This window comes from Leiobunum rupestre, chromosome 3, assembly GCF_980474605.1.
Source record: "Leiobunum rupestre chromosome 3, qqLeiRupe1.1.hap1, whole genome shotgun sequence".
NCBI classification, from domain to species: domain Eukaryota; kingdom Metazoa; phylum Arthropoda; class Arachnida; order Opiliones; family Sclerosomatidae; genus Leiobunum; species Leiobunum rupestre.
The window spans coordinates 11,231,677-11,254,561 of record NC_143386.1 but is presented as its reverse complement, the minus strand read 5'-3'; the positions used below and the strand labels follow the sequence as shown (position 1 = coordinate 11,254,561).

At 29.2% G+C, this 22,885-nt stretch overlaps 1 protein-coding gene across 1 annotated transcript in view; it reads left to right on the top strand.

The window, feature by feature from the left end:
• Positions 1-859: 859 nt before the first annotated feature.
• Positions 860-22,885, top strand: part of LOC149949482 (cell adhesion molecule 2-like) — a 105,263-nt gene continuing 83,237 nt past the window's right edge. Inside the window, exon 1 of the mRNA XM_090169241.1 lies at positions 860-1,387. Within this exon, the coding sequence (XP_090025367.1) occupies positions 1,336-1,387 (52 nt within the window). The 5' untranslated portion in view covers positions 860-1,335. The remainder of the gene's footprint in view (positions 1,388-22,885) is intronic.

Sequence of the window (22,885 nt, the reverse complement as noted above, 5' to 3'; positions counted from 1 at the left end):
TAATGTCTAAGACAGAAGCCCAACCTTTACGCGGTACACGGCGAGAAGGGAAAATGGAGTCTGTCGAGATAAAAATCTCGGCCGGCGTTTTAACGCGTATACGTCTATTATATTAAGGGAGACGGAGAGAAGCGCCTCTTGGAAACCCTTCCAGCACAAAAGGCCAAGTCGAGCCGCTCGTAATCGATAATTTAAATTTAAATAAAGGACCAGATGAAAAATTAATGAGCTTTTAATTTATTAATAGAAAAGCGGCGCGTGAGAAGAGTGATGGCTGCGGAATCCGCGCTGCCTCTTCTCCCGCGTATCGAGTTTATACGCGCTTACACGCGCCAAATATTCTTTTATCTCGTTGATATTAGAAGCGCTTGATTAACGCGTCCCGGAAAATTAGGCCTTGGCGCCATCGCCAACAACGATTAAAAATTTAACAAGGAGATGATTGCGGCCGAATATTAAGGAAAAAAAAACGGCGTCTCGAATGACGAAGCCCCGCGAGGAATAAAAAATGGGGAAGGTTGCGGTACGGCGCCTTTAACGTCCTTCCGACGCTGGTCGTTTTTCTCACTTCTTCATCATTGACTTCGGCGCACGCACGCGTTCTTCCCGTATAGGTCAACTGTAGTTAGACGTTTCGGAAAATCTCTTAATTATCGAAAGTATCCCTTGGCACCCGGTCTCGTATATCGGAATCCCGCTCTGATTCCGCTAACAGGTTTGCCATCCCGCCTGCACTCTCTCGAAGAAGGGCCGCCAGCCTTATCGATCTCGCGGCGTGCGCGGGCTTTTGGGAACGAGGCTCCACCAACAGCAGCGACGGCGGAGAGCGGCTATCTGGGTTTCATCCGGTCGCCACTGTCGGAGGATCCTTCTCTCTGTTTTCTCTCGCGGCGAGGAAACACCAGCAGAGTGTCCGTCCGCGTCCTCGACTCCCCGTGTTACGCCCTTTTTACGCGCTGATTGCTTTCTCCTCTTGTCTTCTTGGCCATCTAGGCCGGATCCGCCAGTAGACCAATAATTCATTTCGAGATGTGAAAAAGGGCCTAAATATTCGCTAACTTTGCTCCCGCCGTTACGTTAGAAGAAAAGACGTTTCAGAATCGAGACTCTTAACCCGCAAATATAAGAAAAAACGCCGATAAAAAAGGCAGACAGTGAACGTAAGAATTATTCGAGCGCGCGAATTGTCGAACGACTATGTTAACGTAAGAATTCCAATGAACTGAGTCGAGATTCCTAAAAAAAGAGAGACATTCTGAAGACACATTCTATTTGAGCAAACGGAAGAAGAAATAAAAGAAGAATTGAAGTTCCTTTGCCGAGCAATTTGGCCATATGGCACGCTTGTACCTGGGATTAGCCGTGATCAGCCCACTTCTCGCGGCTGGTGAGTAATTCTCTTTCTGTCGCTTTCCCTCGGATGGAATTCGGAAGAGGCGGGGGTCGGCGGGGTCGGCCTCACCGACTCGATTCATTGTTGGGAAGCCAACAGGATGATCTACAAGTCGTCTTCGTTCCACCCGCGCGCCCCGTATGACGCCGCTCGCCATTTCACCGATAAATTGATTTGATAGATTTTAATCCGGCGGTATTATTATTAAATTGTATCGACGGTTGGCGGGATCTCTTAGCGCGAAGTTCGGGCGATCTAAAAGCTATTTAGATAACGCGCTTATCTGCCGCGAAGCTACGGACGGAAATTCCGATAATCGTAAACAAGCGGAGAACGTATGTTTAAGTATCGCGTTGGCCCCGAATAGGGCCAATTCCTAAACGGTTAAGCGGTATTTTATTGCCAACGATTTCCCCGGAGGAAAACACCTTGGCCTCCATCAATTTTGCTTTTGTTCCGTTAGTCTCGCTAATGAACAATAACCAAGACGCCACTACAGCTCTATTTCTCGGAGGAATTTCGAGGCAGCCAAATTCGTAAGATAATTATACGCAGCGCGTTTCCGTCTTCGCATCGCCGTAATTTATACATTTCAATAACTCTATGGCATTAACATACTATATAGAAAATATATTCGCGTTGGAATTAAACGCCTAACCCAATCTTGTCTTTTGACTGGTTCGATAAATACCGTTTATTTCTGGATGTTGTTATGTTTTTTATGTATTTCGATTTATTTAAATACAGTTTTGCTAAAAATTTAACCGAATAATGTTCATGCAATTCACAAACTACATTTGCATAAATGTAATTGGTGATAGCGATTTTCAAAGGGATAGTTTCATCAAAAGGTTGTCCGCAGACCGTGCTGCAGCTCCGCAGAATAAAGCGGCTCGAAAATTATTCGGAGCTGGAGCCAAATTTCGATTTTAAAATTCTGCTGAGCCGGAGCTCAATTAAAAGAACATACATTTTAATTAAGATAGCAGACTAACTTTTCTGTTTATTTTATCCGGGTTAGCAAAGTCAACTGCACGTTTTTTCAAAGCGCTGAATGTTGAAATCATCAAATACGTTTTTACTAAGGTTATGATAGCATTAGAAATTAGCCTGGATGCACTAAAATTATCATTCAGGACCAAAAATTGTAATGACTTTTGAGGTAGTAATATTGAGTGGAATATTTAGACAAATAGCATACGTCAAAACCATATTCGTCTTATATAGTAAAACAGTGAAAACTTTGAGGGACGTTATGAGCGATTTAGCCTGTAATGGATTAACCAATAGCCTGAGTAAGTTCAGGCCTGGGGCACGAAAGGAGGCTGGATCATCGTTGAAGGGGCCCTCATAAAGTTCAAGCTTGAGTACTAGTTATGTTCATCACTGTATCTAACCAATTGATGTTTCTGATTACCTATAAGCAGTAACCAGAGCCGACTTCTTCCGAGGACTATAACCACAGTTTTAACCTATTCGATTTGCCATGGCACCGAAAATGTTTACGAACATTTAAAACAAAAAAATATCCGTTTAAAAACGCATGGGATTTTCTCTTTTACGAAAATTACCAAAAAAGAATAAAATTAACAAAATGGGTAATTCGGAACATTTTTGGGGTAAATTTGTAACAAAAAATCCTATTTTTGTTTTAAGTGGTCAAAAATATTTTCGGTTGCCATGGGTAGTGCAATTTCATATCTCATATACCTAAGTCTACATTACGCCCGACTTTGAACAAAATCTTCAATAAACACCTCGGGTACTCTCCTCGTTAGTACAGTCAAAGGCACAGGTTTGGAATCGATGGTGTAAAAATAAAGGAAGTGAAACGATAAGCCGCTTTTTGATGTTGAGAAACCCTATTTTATTCTCCACCAAATTCAGTGGCGTAGCTGAGAACTCAGAGGCCCCCTTTTTAATTTTTTTATGGTTAGCGCCCCCACCCCCCGAAGCTAGAGGCCCCCCGCACCGCGGGCCCTGCGGATCATCAGCTACGCCACTGACCAAATTTGGTTACTTTCCTATTGGAAAAAACAAAAACAATTGAATCTATGCATTGCAGAAAGATAATAAAACCAAATATAAGTTGTAGAATTAAATACTTAATATGGAGTATTTGAAATGCAACTTATGTAAGTTTCCGATGTAAATAACCATTTTTAAAATATGAATTTAAACGTGTGGAACACTAAAAAACGTGATCTTGAAAATTCTTTAAGTAATAGTAAAAGTAACAAATTCTACAAATTCTAAAAGAGAAGGTGATCAAAAGAATTTAGTAAAACTACGGTCACATCAAAATTTTTCAAAGAGAAAATAATCTGCTAGGCCACCTCAGGCCTAAGTCATCGAACGACTTTTAAAGCCTTGAATTCAGGAGGCCGGGTTACAATGCGTAGGAGGGTGGTGGTAAACCCTTCATGACACGCGAGCCAACAGCTCCCTTTACTAACTATTACCGTTAACTTCAACACGTTTTTATGTAAGGAGAAACCGAAGAACTTGGGGAACACCCCTTAAACCAGTGGGGAGAGAACTTGCAAACTCAACGCGGAAGGAGTTGGTCCGAGTTTTCACCCAGTGCCAAAAGTTGGGATCGAACCCGACTCCTCTTGCTGCGAGGCAAACACTCCGCTCTGGTATTTCATGCGCGACACGTGCACTACATTTCTAGCCGTGCTTCACCTCTTCATGATTTAAAAATGATTTTAGGTCAAATTTAAAGTCTGAAAAATTGGCAGTTCAATCTCGTCGACCAATGCAATTAGGAGAAATCTCGGAACCACTCATGCGTGGAGTTTGTAAGCTATCTGCTTGTCGGTAAGAGGGGTTTTCCCCGAGTTCTTCGGTTTCCCCTTTGAATATAAACTTGCTGAATTGTTTTTAACATACCACGAAAATATTAAAATTGGAAATTTTTTAGAAAATAGTAAAAATGTACTTGACCCCTGAAATAACTAAAATAATAGTTCGATTTTATAATTACACAAAGCTCGTTTTCAAGCATTTTTCATGTGCTTTCATAAAACGTTTTTAGAAGTTTCGAGTTTTTAAACTTTGACCCTCTCAATCCAGTTTAAAATATTTTACCTTTGACCTTGCCGTGTAACAAGATATTCAATTTATTTTTATATAATTTTTCGTATTTCCCGTATATGTTTTACATGAAATTTCTAAATTCCCAAAGCCTTTTCTAAGTTCTCCAGAAATAATTATTTTGTAAGACCACTTACCACAAAAAACACGTTATCCTTCCGCGTGGAGTTAGCAAGTTCTCTCCCCAATGGTTAAAGGGTTTTTCCCCGAGCTCTTTGGTTCCCCCTTCCATAAAAACTTGTTGAGGTTAACGGTAATACTTTAGAGTAGGGAGCTGTTGGCTTTCGTGGCATGAAGGTCTTGCCACCACCCTCCTACGCCACATAACCGGGCCACCCGAATTAAAGGCTTTAAAAACCGTAAAAGGTTAAGGATCGGAGTTCTCAGATAAAATAACCCATTAGACTAAATTTCTATAAAATGTTTACACGCTGTGCCCATTTGTCATGTAATGATCCTTAAAAGTGAATCTTAAATAGAAAGTGAACTCAAAAAATTTTTAAGCAATTGTTAAGTCTAATTTTTTTGGTTAAATCTAAAATTTATCAAAGATATTGTTAATTCTAATAATCGTTAACAGATAATGAAATTGAAAAACCTTAAAGGTAAATGGCTCTGATATAAACTTAAATAAAGATTAAATGTTGCAAAATTTCTAATAATAATTAAATTTTTTGAATAGGTAATTTAAACGAGTATTTTTTTATTTTCTTATACTAAAGTGTACTTTAGGTTTACGCATTAAAGAAGTGAAAAGTAAAATACTGAGATTGAGAGTAATTTACAATAATAAAAAGTTGATCTCGGAAAAGATTAAAATATTTTTTTTGTTTCAGTTTACCATATATTTAAAGGGAATATAACCTCAAGTTTTTTTTATATTTTTTATGTTAACAATTTAGGCGGGAAATCACTAACCAGCGCCAAAAATATCTGAAGCCATAGGAGGGAGCGGGAAATGGTCGAAGTGTTGGTGTTCCACACCAAAAAACCAGAGGTTATATTCCCTTTAACACAACTTTTTTTTTTTTGAGAATTTCAGGAACTTTACCCGTAGTGAAAGGTTAATCAACCCTTCACTTGTAAATCATAGTTGGACTTTTTACTCAAAACGTAAAATTATTTTGGGCCACTAAATCATCGCCTCAAACCAAAACCCACGTAACTATTTGGAAATAATATCTTGATATAAATATTCGAAAGAGTCAGGCATAGCAAAGGTACGTGCTTCGTAAAAAGATGAATTCTTCCCGAAACTGTTATAGGAATTCTTCCTTGAATTTAAATAAATCAAAAACCACGAAATTCGTGTTAGTTCGTTTTTGCTTTGAGGCATGACGCTTCTTTTGTTCTGACGACTGTATATTTTCGATCGAGACTTTAATTTTTGTAGAAGCAGCCTTTCAGCCCCGTTGGTTCCCTCGCCGCTAATTGCCGACGACGGAAAGAAACGTTCCTTTGTGCGTCAATTTCGAAGGAATGAGTCTCCTTCAATTATGTTCAAGGTTAAGTAAAACAATGCAACGATAGTTTGATTAGGAGCTGGACGCGTGCTACACCGGAAAATTCACCTGGAAGGCGAACAAAAGTTGTCACATTAACGAAATCAATGGTATCTGTCCGGCGGGGAGACACTCGAGAAAAAGGCGAAGAGGGAAGGAAACGAGGGGCCGCCGCAAGAGAGGGCGCCACAAGAGCGGAGAGAAAGGTTTCTTTATTATTGCGCTAGACTCGCGAGAAGAACAAAGTCACTCCAGGGTAACGCTGTCTTAATGAGGTTATGTTCGCTAATAAAGTTTTTAATCCTACTTTGTTAAATTACCTTCAACTCATTAGTGGAATTATTTAAGTGTAAGCTAAACTTCTCACCTATAAAGTTCAATTACAAGGACTGAATGCTTCAATCTTATCGGAGATCTGAAACAGTATACCATTGCGGAAATCAAATAAAAACTTGAACAAATAAACTACCGGTCTGGAGTCGTAAGCGGAAATATGCTTTTTTCGTAATTTGTCGGCCACTAGCGATCCTACCGAGAAAATCGAAAAACTTTTCCATCCGAATACGAAGAGTGTACGTTAAAATTTATCTCTGTCTTTCATAACGTCGTCCATTCCTTTGTTAATAAAAGAAGTTAACCCGCTTTAAAGATTCTATAAATACTCTTATATTGAAATATAAATGATACACGAATGCCATTTTTACTGTAAATTACGTATGAATAAATACCTTATTCAGAAGTTGCTATAACAATATTATTTATTCAACTACAAGCAGATAATACAAGCTTACGATATATTTCACAAATAGTAAAATTAGCATGAGCGATTCGCGATTCCATTTAAATTAAATTAATTAACATGGGTGGAGTACACATATCATTTGGAATTCAAAAACAGAAGCCCACATTTTTTTTGTTTAACTTTCTGTAACTAAAAAGCCTCGAAAATTGATATTTACAGCTCTCCCAGTTTCCGTAACTTTATGAATTTCGTTACTGTGGGTAGATTTATCTGTTTCATTTCCATGAAAGAAATGAATTTTTCGTGTCAAATGTTTAACGCTAGGATGTACTACAACCGAAACCGCAAACCCTAGTCTTATCATACATATAATAACAATGAAATAGCACACCCTAGTATCAAGGTGTGATTTATTACAACCGTATTTTTGTTTACTCAAATGAGTCAAAACACAATGCAAAACGTCGCTACATCTCGGTGTGTGGCTTGATAGTAGCATGTTCGTGAGTCATCCCCAATGCCGGTGGTCGATTCCTCTTGACTCCATGAAGATCTAGTTGGTCTGAGTTTCGGGTTTTAATTTTATTCTCCAAGACCTATTGGTCCGAGTATTTCGTAAGTTTTATTATTACTTTAAATTGGTGAGTGTTTAGCTTTTTTTTTGCCCCGTATTTATTATGGACTTTTCTACCATTTCGAGTTATTTATGCGATATCCTAGTCATGGATGGAAAATTCAGGATTTCATGGGTCGCGGGAAGAGGCCGAATATTATGCTACGCCTTTCGCTTCTGGAGGGGGTGCCCAAGGGTTAAATATTCATGGTTTAAATAAATTTATGACCATACCAACTATATATGTGTGATATGTATAGTTAAAAGAAGTTTTTATAATTTAGCTAACTGAAGATCTAATTTTTTTTAAATATAGCTAAATATTCCGAAAAGCACCGGGTGTTTCAAAAGGTTATGCAAAAATTTGAAGGAGTTGTAGGGGGTGAGTTGTGAAGTATGCCTGTTTTTTCCCCATTTTCCTACGATGAGTTACAAGAGCGCCAGAGAGCTTCAAAGTGTGGCCTATTAGCCCCTGGAAGTAGGCTGCGACAAGCGCAATACCAAGCAGCGGGAACTTTAAATACTGTTTAAGTTTACTTTTGTACGCTGGTTACCTCCATTTGTTTACAAAGTCCTTTTTTACTTATCACGCGAACCCAAACCTTAATGTTCGCATTTCCCTGCTACTGGGTTTTGCGCTTGTTGCAGCCTACTTCCAGGGGCTAGTAGGCCACACTTTGAAACTCTTTTCGCTCTTTTAACTTATCGTAGGAAAATGGGGAAAAAACAGGCATACTTCTCAACTCACCCCCTGCAACTCCTTAATTTTTTTGCATAACCTTTTGAAACACCCTGTATAAAACTAGTGTTTTACAAGTGTATATTATAGGGAAATATTTGACGTCATTGACTACACGTTATTTATCATTGGCCGCTCTCCCCCACATAGAGCTTGGGTTTGCATACAAAGTGTAGATGCTACTGTTTCAGTAAAACCGAAAAAACTCCTATAGAAAAATGGGATTCTACTACTAAACGTTTTACGCGGCTGCTTACGTGGTTTTAAAAACACGCGGTCACGCTTATCCTTTAGAGCGCGAGCTAAATTGGCATCGCCATATCTACCAAAGATCTTGGATAGCGGGAATAGAGCGTTCAATAAAATCGACCCAAAACCGGCCAAACTTTTCATACAGACTATAGAGCTAGTTCAGCAGGACCAACAAATTGTTATTCTTTGGTTTAAGATAATTCGGCTTATGTCCTGTCTTTATATGAATATTTGAGAGACGTACCTTTCAGGAGTTTTAGGAAAAACCCTAGGTGTTGAAGTATGTTTGGGGTTAAGAATATTTTCATGATCTAAGTTTCTTTTTAAACGTGGATTTGGGACTAGTATTTTGCTTATTTGCCATCATACATGTATTACAAAACTCATTTAAAATAAGAAAAACGGTGCGGAAAGCCGGAAATTAGTGAAGCCTAGGCTAGCAACTACGCTACTCCTAAAAATCGACTGCTCTCAGTGTTGCCAATGTTTGACGAGCGAAAATCCCACAGTCCAGTTCCAAAATTTCCAGCCAAACCCCCTACACGTTTTTAGCCACGCCCCCTCCCAAAACTCAGCGGAAAACATGCCAAATATTTTCAAGTTTCGTATTCCAGCGCGGGAAAAAAATTAAATAATAATTACTAATAATTTTTATATAAAAAATCTGAATAGTAATTTTCAAGCACTTGCATCTAGCGTTATAGAAATAGAAGTCTGATATTTTCGGTTTATGAATTTCTGGAAATAGTGCTTTTTCAAAAATTCAGGCCAAAAATCCCACCAAATCAATGATTTTCGCTTAAAAATCCCTTTATCCCACACAGCCCAAAAATCGCCAAAAATCCCACAATGTGGGATTTATCCCACACATTGGCAACACTGACTGCTCTCAATTTCTTACGGGTTTGCCAGATAAATATTTTTATCTCACACGAAAAACCGGCCAAACCTTCACCTACTCCGAACTCAAATGGGGGAAAGCACTCCCCAACGATTTTTTATATAATCTACCAGATGTAGTGGCAAAAATTCTGTAAAAAACCGTAGTCAATGACGTCACAAACTAGGCACGATAAAATTATCGTTCAAAATAAAAGCACGTAAATTTCATTTTAATATTAAATTCACTTAACGACAGCATTTTATCAAGTGAGTTACATTTTCGGAAAGCCAATTATCAAATGGACAAGGTAAATATAAAGTAGTTTAGTTTCTATTCCAAAAGGTCTTTAAAAATTCGATGAACGTTTCGCCAAATAAGTGGATAACATCGAGGAAACTCATTATCGAGTTACTCGAAAAAGCAAACGGAAATAGAAAATTACTACTTCTACATCCTACCTTTAATCCTCTCGCACTACCAAATCTCCGTGGCTCTCTAGAAGCCTCTATGTAAGAATATGAAATAAAAATTTTCTGCGGGAATTTATGAAATCTCTCCAAAAATAATCCAGTTATTCTCCCCTCATGCGATATTACCCCTTACCTTTATTAATTAATACGTCCTATATTCCCCAACCGCCATAAAAAAACAATTATTTCTGCAATCCCCAAAAAGATAAAATATACATAGGCCTACCAATTATCGACCAATATTGATATTTTCGATATTCGCAATAATAATCGATAAATGTTTTACTTCTTACTAGTAAACTTCGCTAACCAATATAATATAATATAATATAATATAATATAATATAATATAATATAATATAATATAATATAATATAATATAATATAATATAATATAATATAATATAATATAATATAATATAATATAATATAATATAATATAATATAATATAATATAATATAATATAATATAATATAATATAATATAATATAATATAATATAATATAATATAATATAATATAATATAATATAATATAATATAATATAATATAATATAATATAATATAATATAATATAATATAATATAATATAATATAATATAATATAATATAATATAATATAATATAATATAATATAATATAATATAATATAATATAATATAATATAATATAATATAATATAATATAATATAATATAATATAATATAATATAATATAATATAATATAATATAATATAATATAATATAATATAATATAATATAATATAATATAATATAATATAATATAATATAATATAATATAATATAATATAATATAATATAATATAATATAATATAATATAATATAATATAATATAATATAATATAATATAATATAATATAATATAATATAATATAATATAATATAATATAATATAATATAATATAATATAATATAATATAATATAATATAATATAATATAATATAATATAATATAATATAATATAATATAATATAATATAATATAATATAATATAATATAATATAATATAATATAATATAATATAATATAATATAATATAATATAATATAATATAATATAATATAATATAATATAATATAATATAATATAATATAATATAATATAATATAATATAATATAATATAATATAATATAATATAATATAATATAATATAATATAATATAATATAATATAATATAATATAATATAATATAATATAATATAATATAATATAATATAATATAATATAATATAATATAATATAATATAATATAATATAATATAATATAATATAATATAATATAATATAATATAATATAATATAATATAATATAATATAATATAATATAATATAATATAATATAATATAATATAATATAATATAATATAATATAATATAATATAATATAATATAATATAATATAATATAATATAATATAATATAATATAATATAATATAATATAATATAATATAATATAATATAATATAATATAATATAATATAATATAATATAATATAATATAATATAATATAATATAATATAATATAATATAATATAATATAATATAATATAATATAATATAATATAATATAATATAATATAATATAATATAATATAATATAATATAATATAATATAATATAATATAATATAATATAATATAATATAATATAATATAATATAATATAATATAATATAATATAATATAATATAATATAATATAATATAATATAATATAATATAATATAATATAATATAATATAATATAATATAATATAATATAATATAATATAATATAATATAATATAATATAATATAATATAATATAATATAATATAATATAATATAATATAATATAATATAATATAATATAATATAATATAATATAATATAATATAATATAATATAATATAATATAATATAATATAATATAATATAATATAATATAATATAATATAATATAATATAATATAATATAATATAATATAATATAATATAATATAATATAATATAATATAATATAATATAATATAATATAATATAATATAATATAATATAATATAATATAATATAATATAATATAATATAATATAATATAATATAATATAATATAATATAATATAATATAATATAATATAATATAATATAATATAATATAATATAATATAATATAATATAATATAATATAATATAATATAATATAATATAATATAATATAATATAATATAATATAATATAATATAATATAATATAATATAATATAATATAATATAATATAATATAATATAATATAATATAATATAATATAATATAATATAATATAATATAATATAATATAATATAATATAATATAATATAATATAATATAATATAATATAATATAATATAATATAATATAATATAATATAATATAATATAATATAATATAATATAATATAATATAATATAATATAATATAATATAATATAATATAATATAATATAATATAATATAATATAATATAATATAATATAATATAATATAATATAATATAATATAATATAATATAATATAATATAATATAATATAATATAATATAATATAATATAATATAATATAATATAATATAATATAATATAATATAATATAATATAATATAATATAATATAATATAATATAATATAATATAATATAATATAATATAATATAATATAATATAATATAATATAATATAATATAATATAATATAATATAATATAATATAATATAATATAATATAATATAATATAATATAATATAATATAATATAATATAATATAATATAATATAATATAATATAATATAATATAATATAATATAATATAATATAATATAATATAATATAATATAATATAATATAATATAATATAATATAATATAATATAATATAATATAATATAATATAATATAATATAATATAATATAATATAATATAATATAATATAATATAATATAATATAATATAATATAATATAATATAATATAATATAATATAATATAATATAATATAATATAATATAATATAATATAATATAATATAATATAATATAATATAATATAATATAATATAATATAATATAATATAATATAATATAATATAATATAATATAATATAATATAATATAATATAATATAATATAATATAATATAATATAATATAATATAATATAATATAATATAATATAATATAATATAATATAATATAATATAATATAATATAATATAATATAATATAATATAATATAATATAATATAATATAATATAATATAATATAATATAATATAATATAATATAATATAATATAATATAATATAATATAATATAATATAATATAATATAATATAATATAATATAATATAATATAATATAATATAATATAATATAATATAATATAATATAATATAATATAATATAATATAATATAATATAATATAATATAATATAATATAATATAATATAATATAATATAATATAATATAATATAATATAATATAATATAATATAATATAATATAATATAATATAATATAATATAATATAATATAATATAATATAATATAATATAATATAATATAATATAATATAATATAATATAATATAATATAATATAATATAATATAATATAATATAATATAATATAATATAATATAATATAATATAATATAATATAATATAATATAATATAATATAATATAATATAATATAATATAATATAATATAATATAATATAATATAATATAATATAATATAATATAATATAATATAATATAATATAATATAATATAATATAATATAATATAATATAATATAATATAATATAATATAATATAATATAATATAATATAATATAATATAATATAATATAATATAATATAATATAATATAATATAATATAATATAATATAATATAATATAATATAATATAATATAATATAATATAATATAATATAATATAATATAATATAATATAATATAATATAATATAATATAATATAATATAATATAATATAATATAATATAATATAATATAATATAATATAATATAATATAATATAATATAATATAATATAATATAATATAATATAATATAATATAATATAATATAATATAATATAATATAATATAATATAATATAATATAATATAATATAATATAATATAATATAATATAATATAATATAATATAATATAATATAATATAATATAATATAATATAATATAATATAATATAATATAATATAATATAATATAATATAATATAATATAATATAATATAATATAATATAATATAATATAATATAATATAATATAATATAATATAATATAATATAATATAATATAATATAATATAATATAATATAATATAATATAATATAATATAATATAATATAATATAATATAATATAATATAATATAATATAATATAATATAATATAATATAATATAATATAATATAATATAATATAATATAATATAATATAATATAATATAATATAATATAATATAATATAATATAATATAATATAATATAATATAATATAATATAATATAATATAATATAATATAATATAATATAATATAATATAATATAATATAATATAATATAATATAATATAATATAATATAATATAATATAATATAATATAATATAATATAATATAATATAATATAATATAATATAATATAATATAATATAATATAATATAATATAATATAATATAATATAATATAATATAATATAATATAATATAATATAATATAATATAATATAATATAATATAATATAATATAATATAATATAATATAATATAATATAATATAATATAATATAATATAATATAATATAATATAATATAATATAATATAATATAATATAATATAATATAATATAATATAATATAATATAATATAATATAATATAATATAATATAATATAATATAATATAATATAATATAATATAATATAATATAATATAATATAATATAATATAATATAATATAATATAATATAATATAATATAATATAATATAATATAATATAATATAATATAATATAATATAATATAATATAATATAATATAATATAATATAATATAATATAATATAATATAATATAATATAATATAATATAATATAATATAATATAATATAATATAATATAATATAATATAATATAATATAATATAATATAAATATTTTGAATTTAAGAAAATATAATATAATATAATATAAATATTTTGAATTTAAGAAAATATAATATAATATAATATAAATATTTTGAATTTAAGAAAATATAATGTTGAGTTAGCTAAAATCCAAGATTTAAAAAATACATAATCCACTTGGAAAATAGTAATTACACTAAACTTAAGAGAGGCCTTCGATAAATGGTTATTAGAAAAACTTAAAATTATGGGTAATTTAACTTCGTAGCTTTGGCTATGGCCGCCATTTTATTTCGGTTTTTTCTTTATACGAAAAAGCATGGATGGCATCTTGCCCCAGTAGAGTAAAGTCACGAAACTTGTAAAACCAAGCTTAACAATACACTCAGTGGTGACGCCAGCACCAGCAATAGACTGCCTTCTTGAGTTACAAACATTTAAAATAAGGACCACTCAAAGTTCTAATAAGAGCCCTCCAAACTCAAATTTAAGAACTCATAAGCAAACCAAACTCTGATAATATTACATTTTTGAACCACTCGTTTAGATTAAAGGATATTAGTTTTTACTTTTTCCTGTTGTCTTCTTATGGCAGAGCTGTCGGCAGCAGTTTGGTGGCCTTGTTTAATATTTGAGTGAAGCAGAGTACACGAAAACACCATTCGCTGTTTGGACTAAAGTGCAGCTAGACTCGACTAATACTTGCTAAAAATAATATAACACGGACGAACTACTATACTTTGGTCCATCAAGTGGCCTTTCTAGAGCTTTGACCGCCCGGGGTGGTCCCTAAGCTTTTCAGCTGTTTGTCGCCATTCTCAATAAATTTCTGTTACCGAAATCAGCCTCGTTTGCACATCCTAGCTACGCCACACTGCCCATGGACGTATTTCGTCGTTTTGGAATAAAATGCTTATGACCTGATCGCCTCCTTAAAACAAACCGGGCGCCGCCATTGAATACACTATCCAAACAAAGACTATTATCCTGCTACTATTCAATCAATTCGCGACCGAAACGAGTCTAGGTGGCGCAACGGCCCTAACTTCTCCGAGGTAGTGGCCAGGCTTGGAAATAAGCGGTGGTCACTGGGTCAAAGACCAGTTTATTGATTGCTCAGACCAGTTTTTTTATTCAAAAGCTAGGGGTTCACTGGTCCAGTGTCCAGTTTATTAATTCAAAATTATCTACCGTATTATTAACCAACTGGTCTACGTGACCACTTAAATAATTCAAGAGTTGGGAGCATAGACATAATAAAGAAATAGACACCTTACGCGGAGTTTGATTTGCCAAAAATATACGGGAGCGATAACTAGCAGACAACCGGTATTTGTTCCGTATTCCTGTGGTACCACGTTTAAGCGACGCCTGTCGATTAGGCGAGAAAATACAAAATCATCACGTGACACGTCACACATGTTCGTGTTTGTAATCTTTTAGGTACTCTGACGTGATTCGCGAATTTTTTGGCTGTGAGAATTTAAAATAAGGTAAATTTTTATTATAATTTTTAAATAAGTCAATTAATTCTTTCAAAACCCAAATAAAAAGCAGCAGATGATCTTATAATTAAAAACAAAAAATTCTAATTGCGAAATGATATTTTGTCAAAGGCTTAAGTAACTATCCGGTTTGTTGTGGTTATGGCTTGTTATGGGAATATTCTGAGATTCTAAATTGTAAACAAAAGTAAATGGTATTTTTATGAAAAGGATGATTCTACCTTGGATTAATAATGATTCTACTAAAGGTATGTAGCTATTGTCCTTGAAATAAAATTAGCTTTGACAATTTAAGTCTGATGGCTTGACCCTTCATTTCTAGATTTTTGTCCTTCGCTAATTTGTGGAGTCTGAGCTTGCAATATAAATTAATAACTTTCTTAATGATGATGTTCGATTCCAACTTCAGGATCAAACATGTTCGTGGTGATCTGGTAAGATGTCCATGCCAACAATATTTCGTAATACAGCAAGTTCTAGCAAGACTACATTTCTTTTATAGAGAGAGGAATATCTCTTCATAACAACTAAACAAAATTGGCTAAAAACCAAGGAGATCTTACTCAAATTATAATAACATAATTAAACCTACACGAAATGATCCTTGGTCAAAATTTAAAGGTGATAAGTTAGCATCACCGGTTTTTTCTATTTCACTTTCAACTGGATGTAATTTCTTTAAATTAAATAAAAAAATTATTTTGACTTCTGTTACTTGTTTTAATTCTATGGAAACCAAACCAGAGTTGGAATGGCTTTTGGTGTGACCCACCTTTTGCCATTTACAATTTGTATATCCCGTTCTAAAAAGTGATCATTACAAATTAAATCATGATTTGAATGTGTCGCGATTTACAGCAATTGTCCATTGAGAAAGTATTGTAGTATTCGTAGTAATACGTCACCCGTAACGCAAAAGCAACATCAAAACAAGGAGGCCAATGGGTCATTCCACGGAGGTTCGAACACAGAGGGAACCATGGGTCGTCTGATCTTAATGAAATTTTACACACGGTAAATTGTGGCTAATGGAGGGCCAATTGTGAAATTTTAGCCTAAAATAATGAGTGGCTCCGAAATTATAGACTTTTGAAAATACCCCACGTTTTTAAGGTTTCGTTTGTGCAAATGTCATACCCCTAAGCGTTATGGTGAATAACATTTTGCGACCAAGGCTAATATCATGTGACTCTCGTCTCTAAGACAATTTCTAAAATGCTAACAAAAATATTGTATCTGTAACGGTTGTTTAAAAAATCGAACGTTTTTAAAAATATTTAGTGCATGGGGGGTCAACTTTGAAGCCAAGTACTGAAAAAGGGCATACTCCGATTTTAATGTTTCCTCTATATATTGATAGCCATAAACCTAAGCTTTCATATGATGTGCAATATGTTTGTGATATCAGGGCGTTAAGACCCAAAAACCAAACAAACATTATTTTCATGAAAAACACGTTTTTAAGAAAAAAACACCAAATTTTTATTCACCCCTTATAAATTTTATTTAGATTGAAATATAATGCAAAATTTAGGAATTTTCAACTTGGTTGACTTCCGTTGAGATGACGACAAATTAAAAACCATTTAAATCTAATTTAACGAATAAAGATGGTGACCTTTTTTCTCCCGCATTATATCGGTCGTTCTCTTCACTAAAATATTACTACTTATTTCTTGACCACTTTTATCTTTATTTCGTCTGCTCTAGATTCTGCTAGTTATGTTACTTGTTCTGATAGTTCACAGATGGGCGGTTTTCCGCCCAAATTGGGCTGCTTGGAGGGTGCTATTGCGGGAAAGAAACCCTTGGCGGTTTATTGGGCTAGTTTCAAAAATTCGATGCGAAGTAACGCCGTACCTGGTTTTTTCCATTTCGACGACCTGTATTAGTATTAATTTCACAATACACTCTTTTAAGCGCGTCTTACTCTCATCATTTCCTTCAAAGGCAGCTTCCATAGCCGTGCTACACGTTACAACGTAGCTCTACCGTTGAATTTTTTTCCCCAAAAAACCCGTTCTTGGGCGGGAATTTGGGCTATTTTGGGAATTTTGGCTTGTGCGGGAATTTGGGCTCGTTTTCTGGGTGGTTTGTGCGAGACCCAAAAAAATATTTTGGAAACTCAGCTTGTTCATAAGGATTCGAGTTTCATCACGTGTTGTCTAGTACATCTATTTTCTAAATTATTAATAGTATGGAAGTAGAAAACACATTAAAAATGTGTTCCGTTGGAAAATTTATTCAAAAGAATGCCACAAACAAAGCACCATTGACGATGAAACTTAGTCATTAATTGTGGCTCGATCAGGTGTTACCGATGAAGGAGCTGTGCATAATGTATGTAACCATCACTTTGCAACTCTAATTACCAAATATGCTCACTACCAACGAAAATGCTGCGATCCATTTGATATGCACAAAATAAATATCACAAGTGAGTTATAGTTCTGTTCTAGCTAATAGGTCGATGTGAAATGTCAGTAGGTAAAAGTTTCCTTACCTTAAAGGGAATATAACCTTTGAAAAATTAAAGGGGTCTTCCATAAAGATTCCTTTGCAGGTTATATTCCCTTTAAAACGGCGTTCACACGTACACCTCGAAACCGCTTAGAATCGATTTGAAACGGTTTCAGGCAAGATCGAACGGGTTGAAAACCAGTATACAAAGCGCTTTTTGAAGCGATTATGAGGTGTAAGTGTGACCGAGGCTTAAGTTTAGGTGAATGGGAGGGAAGACGGCGGAACAGACGACGTTAGGACGTAGACGAACCGACTAAAGGCTGGTTTTCACTAAGACAAAACCGTCGCGACGGTGGGCGTGACCGTCAAAAAAATGTAATAGGCCTAACGGGGTTTTTAAAGTTGACGCTCACCGTCGCGACCGTAACACCAGATCGAGCCACAATTAATGACTGAGTTTCATCGTCAAAGGTGCTCAGATCTTTTATTCCTTGGGTTTTACAATGGCTTTGTTTGTGGCATTCTTCTTGAATAAATTTTCCAACGGAACACATTTCTAATGGGTTTTCTACTTCCATACTATTAACAATTTAGAAATAGATCTACTAAAAATACGTGATAAAACTCGAATCCGTATGAACAAGTAACAAAACTGGCAGAATCTAGAGCAGACTAAATAAAGATAAAAGTGGTAATATTTTAGTGAAGAGAACGACCGATATAATGCGGGAGAAAAAAGGTCACTATCTATCTTCGTTAAATTAGATTTAAATGGTTTTTAATTTGTCGTCATCTCAACGGAAGTCAACCAAGTTGAAAATTCCTAAATTTTGCATTATATTTCAATCTAAATAAAATTTATCAGAGCTGAATAAAAATTTGGTGTTTTTTTCTTAAAAACGTGTTTTTCATGAAAATAATGTTTGTTTGGTTTTTGGGTCTTAACGCCCCGATATCACAAACATATTGCACATCATATGAAAGCTTAGGTTTATGGCTATCAATATATAGAGGAAACATTAAAATCGGAGTATGCCCTTTTTCAGTACTTGGCTTCAAAGTTGACCCCCCATGCACTAAATATTTTGAAAAACGTTCGATTTTTTAAACAACCGTTACAGATACAATATTTTTGTTAGCATTTTAGAAATCAAAGCTATGAATTGTCCTAGAGACGAGAGTCACATGATATTAGCCTTGGTCGCACAAATGTTATTCACCATAACGCTTAGGGGTACGACTTTTGCACAAACGAAACCTTAAAAACGTGGGGAATTTTCAAAAGTCTATAATTTCGGAGCCACTAATTATTTTAAGCTAAATTTCACAATTGGCCCTCCATTAGCCACAATTTACCGTGTGTAAAATTTCATTAAGATCGGACGACCCATGGTTCCCTCTGTGTTCGAACCTCCGTGGAATGACCCCAATGTTATCCAATGTTACTTTAAAGAAAGGCCTATTGCACACATACATCCAATTTTGCACAATGTTCTAGGAAAAGTTCAATATTGTACCTAAGATCCATATTTAACTCTCGGAATGATTTTGGTTTTAAATCTCTACACTAGCGTTCAATTTTAACTCTTAAAGTGTCCTTCAGTCCTAGCCACTCTTTAGTGGCATAGTTTCTAAACTGAAAAGTTCGCTCTACTTATATTTATTTACACAGTTCTGTAAAGATTACAGAAAGTTTCTAGCAACCCCTGATGCCAGAACACCCCTGCATATTTTACTGACAAATCTGTCTGCCGTTACTTCAGAACTTTTCTGTAAAATTTACATATTTATCAATATTAAAAAAACAGACCCATTCCTGTAAATTCTACAGTTGTCATCTGAGTTCCTATTATTTTTTTTCAGAAATAATTATTATTTTACCGATTTCGTTCGGCATTGAAAACCGGTAATTTTTACAGAAATATCTGTACATTTTACGGTTTTTCACGGAGAGGAACGTTTTTGGCAACTCATGATGCCTCAAATTTCAGTAAGATGTGTGCTGTTTCAGTGACCACCGATTGAATCATTTTACTTTATTTTCCAACACTAATTTCTTAGAAGGTGGTTTCTTTTCGATTGTTCCGTGATTACGTAGTGAGGAAGGAAGAGTAACGCTATGACGTCATTTTACTCCGATTCTGTGGTGGCGAATAGTTCGAGTCGGAGTAAAAACCTTTTAGCAGATAAATTCTGACTAACAGACAACAAAATCCGATTTCCTCTCTTTACACCTCCTTTTCAGAAGGAGTAAAATGAGTAACCCTAAAATACTTCGAAACAAGCGAATAGTTTATGGGGTGGAGTAATTCTCATCATGGATATAACGATAATTAAATATTCACTAATTGTCAACTTAAGTTGCAAAGGCTGTAATAAGAACGTTTATTTGTTTACTCGCTACTGTAAATCGCCATACCCCGTTCTTCGATAACAAGGAAATGTTGACCATTTTCAACGATTTGGTAGCATTTGTCCGAATACTCATTTGTCCGAGCTGTAAAAATATGGCTTAGATGGCCGAATTACGGTTTCATTTGTCCGAAAATTATTTTGTATAATTTGTTGGCAATTTAACCGTTCTATCCGTTTGTCAAATGTCCGAAATGTCATTTGTCCCAACGTTATACATTGGCTTTAGTCAAATTCGAAAGAATCACATTTAACCGAATCCGTAAAAAATAAGAGACCCAAACGTGCGTGTTTTTTATCTTAACATGAATAATTGTGGAACTTCAATCTAACCTAAATTCCAATGAAAACAGACACCTAACCTAAACTAACTTAACCTAACCTAACGGAATACAACATTATTAAAATTCAACCTATAATTATTATAAATCGAAAAATTCGGACATATACGAAACCCTATTTTTGCGATGGAAATTCGAACAAATTCTACTTCTCGTTCAGAAAAATGACACTCAAGGTCATTAAATTCGTACAAATGGAACAATTTCGGTTTTCGAGTTCGGACAAATGAGTATTCGGACAAACGCGACACTATTCGGACGAATGAAATTCCGACAAATGCTACTAAAGCTTTTCCACAACTAATCTAAAACGGTCATCATCAACTTATTCAAACATAGTAAGACATTTTGTAGAATATTTTGAAAGACATTTTTTAATTCCAAATCTATTTTCACGCCAAGTACAGTATGACGAAAAGTTTATAACACCTTTGAAATTCAGTTTCACATTGTGCTTTAATTCGATTTAAAAACAGTTTGTGTTCTAAACCAAAATCAATGCTATAACCTGACTTTTATCAGGCTTTTAAATATGGTAAAAGTCGTTAAAACACAAAATTGCAAAACTAATTTAATCCAAATCTCAAACATCGCCACTTCTATGCCAGCGAAAGTGTCCTGTCAACGACAAATCTTAAACGTGTACTTTTTCTGTTACGAAGAATTTAGACATTGAATAGAAGACAGAAATTTCCCCACCTTCATTTTCGGACACGGAGGAGCTGCATCTCGGACATTGCGGACTTCAACTTAGAACTAACTTTCATAAAAGCATTTTCTATTAAATCTGTCATAGAAATTTCCAGGCAAAACTCGAATTTCCCAAGTATGAGCCGTAAACCCTTTTCTTTATATTTTCTTGATTAAGGTTAAGAGTTAAATTGAGTTGAGAATTAAATATGCACTTTATTTCAATATTTCCCTATCACTGTATAGTAGATGCTAATTCGTCACGCAAATATTTTTAGCAGGGGTTGATGAAAGGGAGGTTATTCATATTCGGTAAAATCAAGGAAATGAGTGGATCCGAACATCTTACCTCCGAGTGGATAGAGCCTTTATAGTACGTCCTCCAAGTCCCTGATCCAATACCCTGAAGTCCTTCTCACCGGTCAGCTTGCGAATAATACACAGTTTCCAATTCAACACCAATGAAATGGTTTCAATTTCCGCTTCCTAGATAAGCTGAGAGCCGAGATCGTCGTTATACCGGCTATGGAGCTGTTATCTTGAACTTTTACGCCTACAGTCCGTGATGTCGAGTGAAGAGTGACATATCGCATCT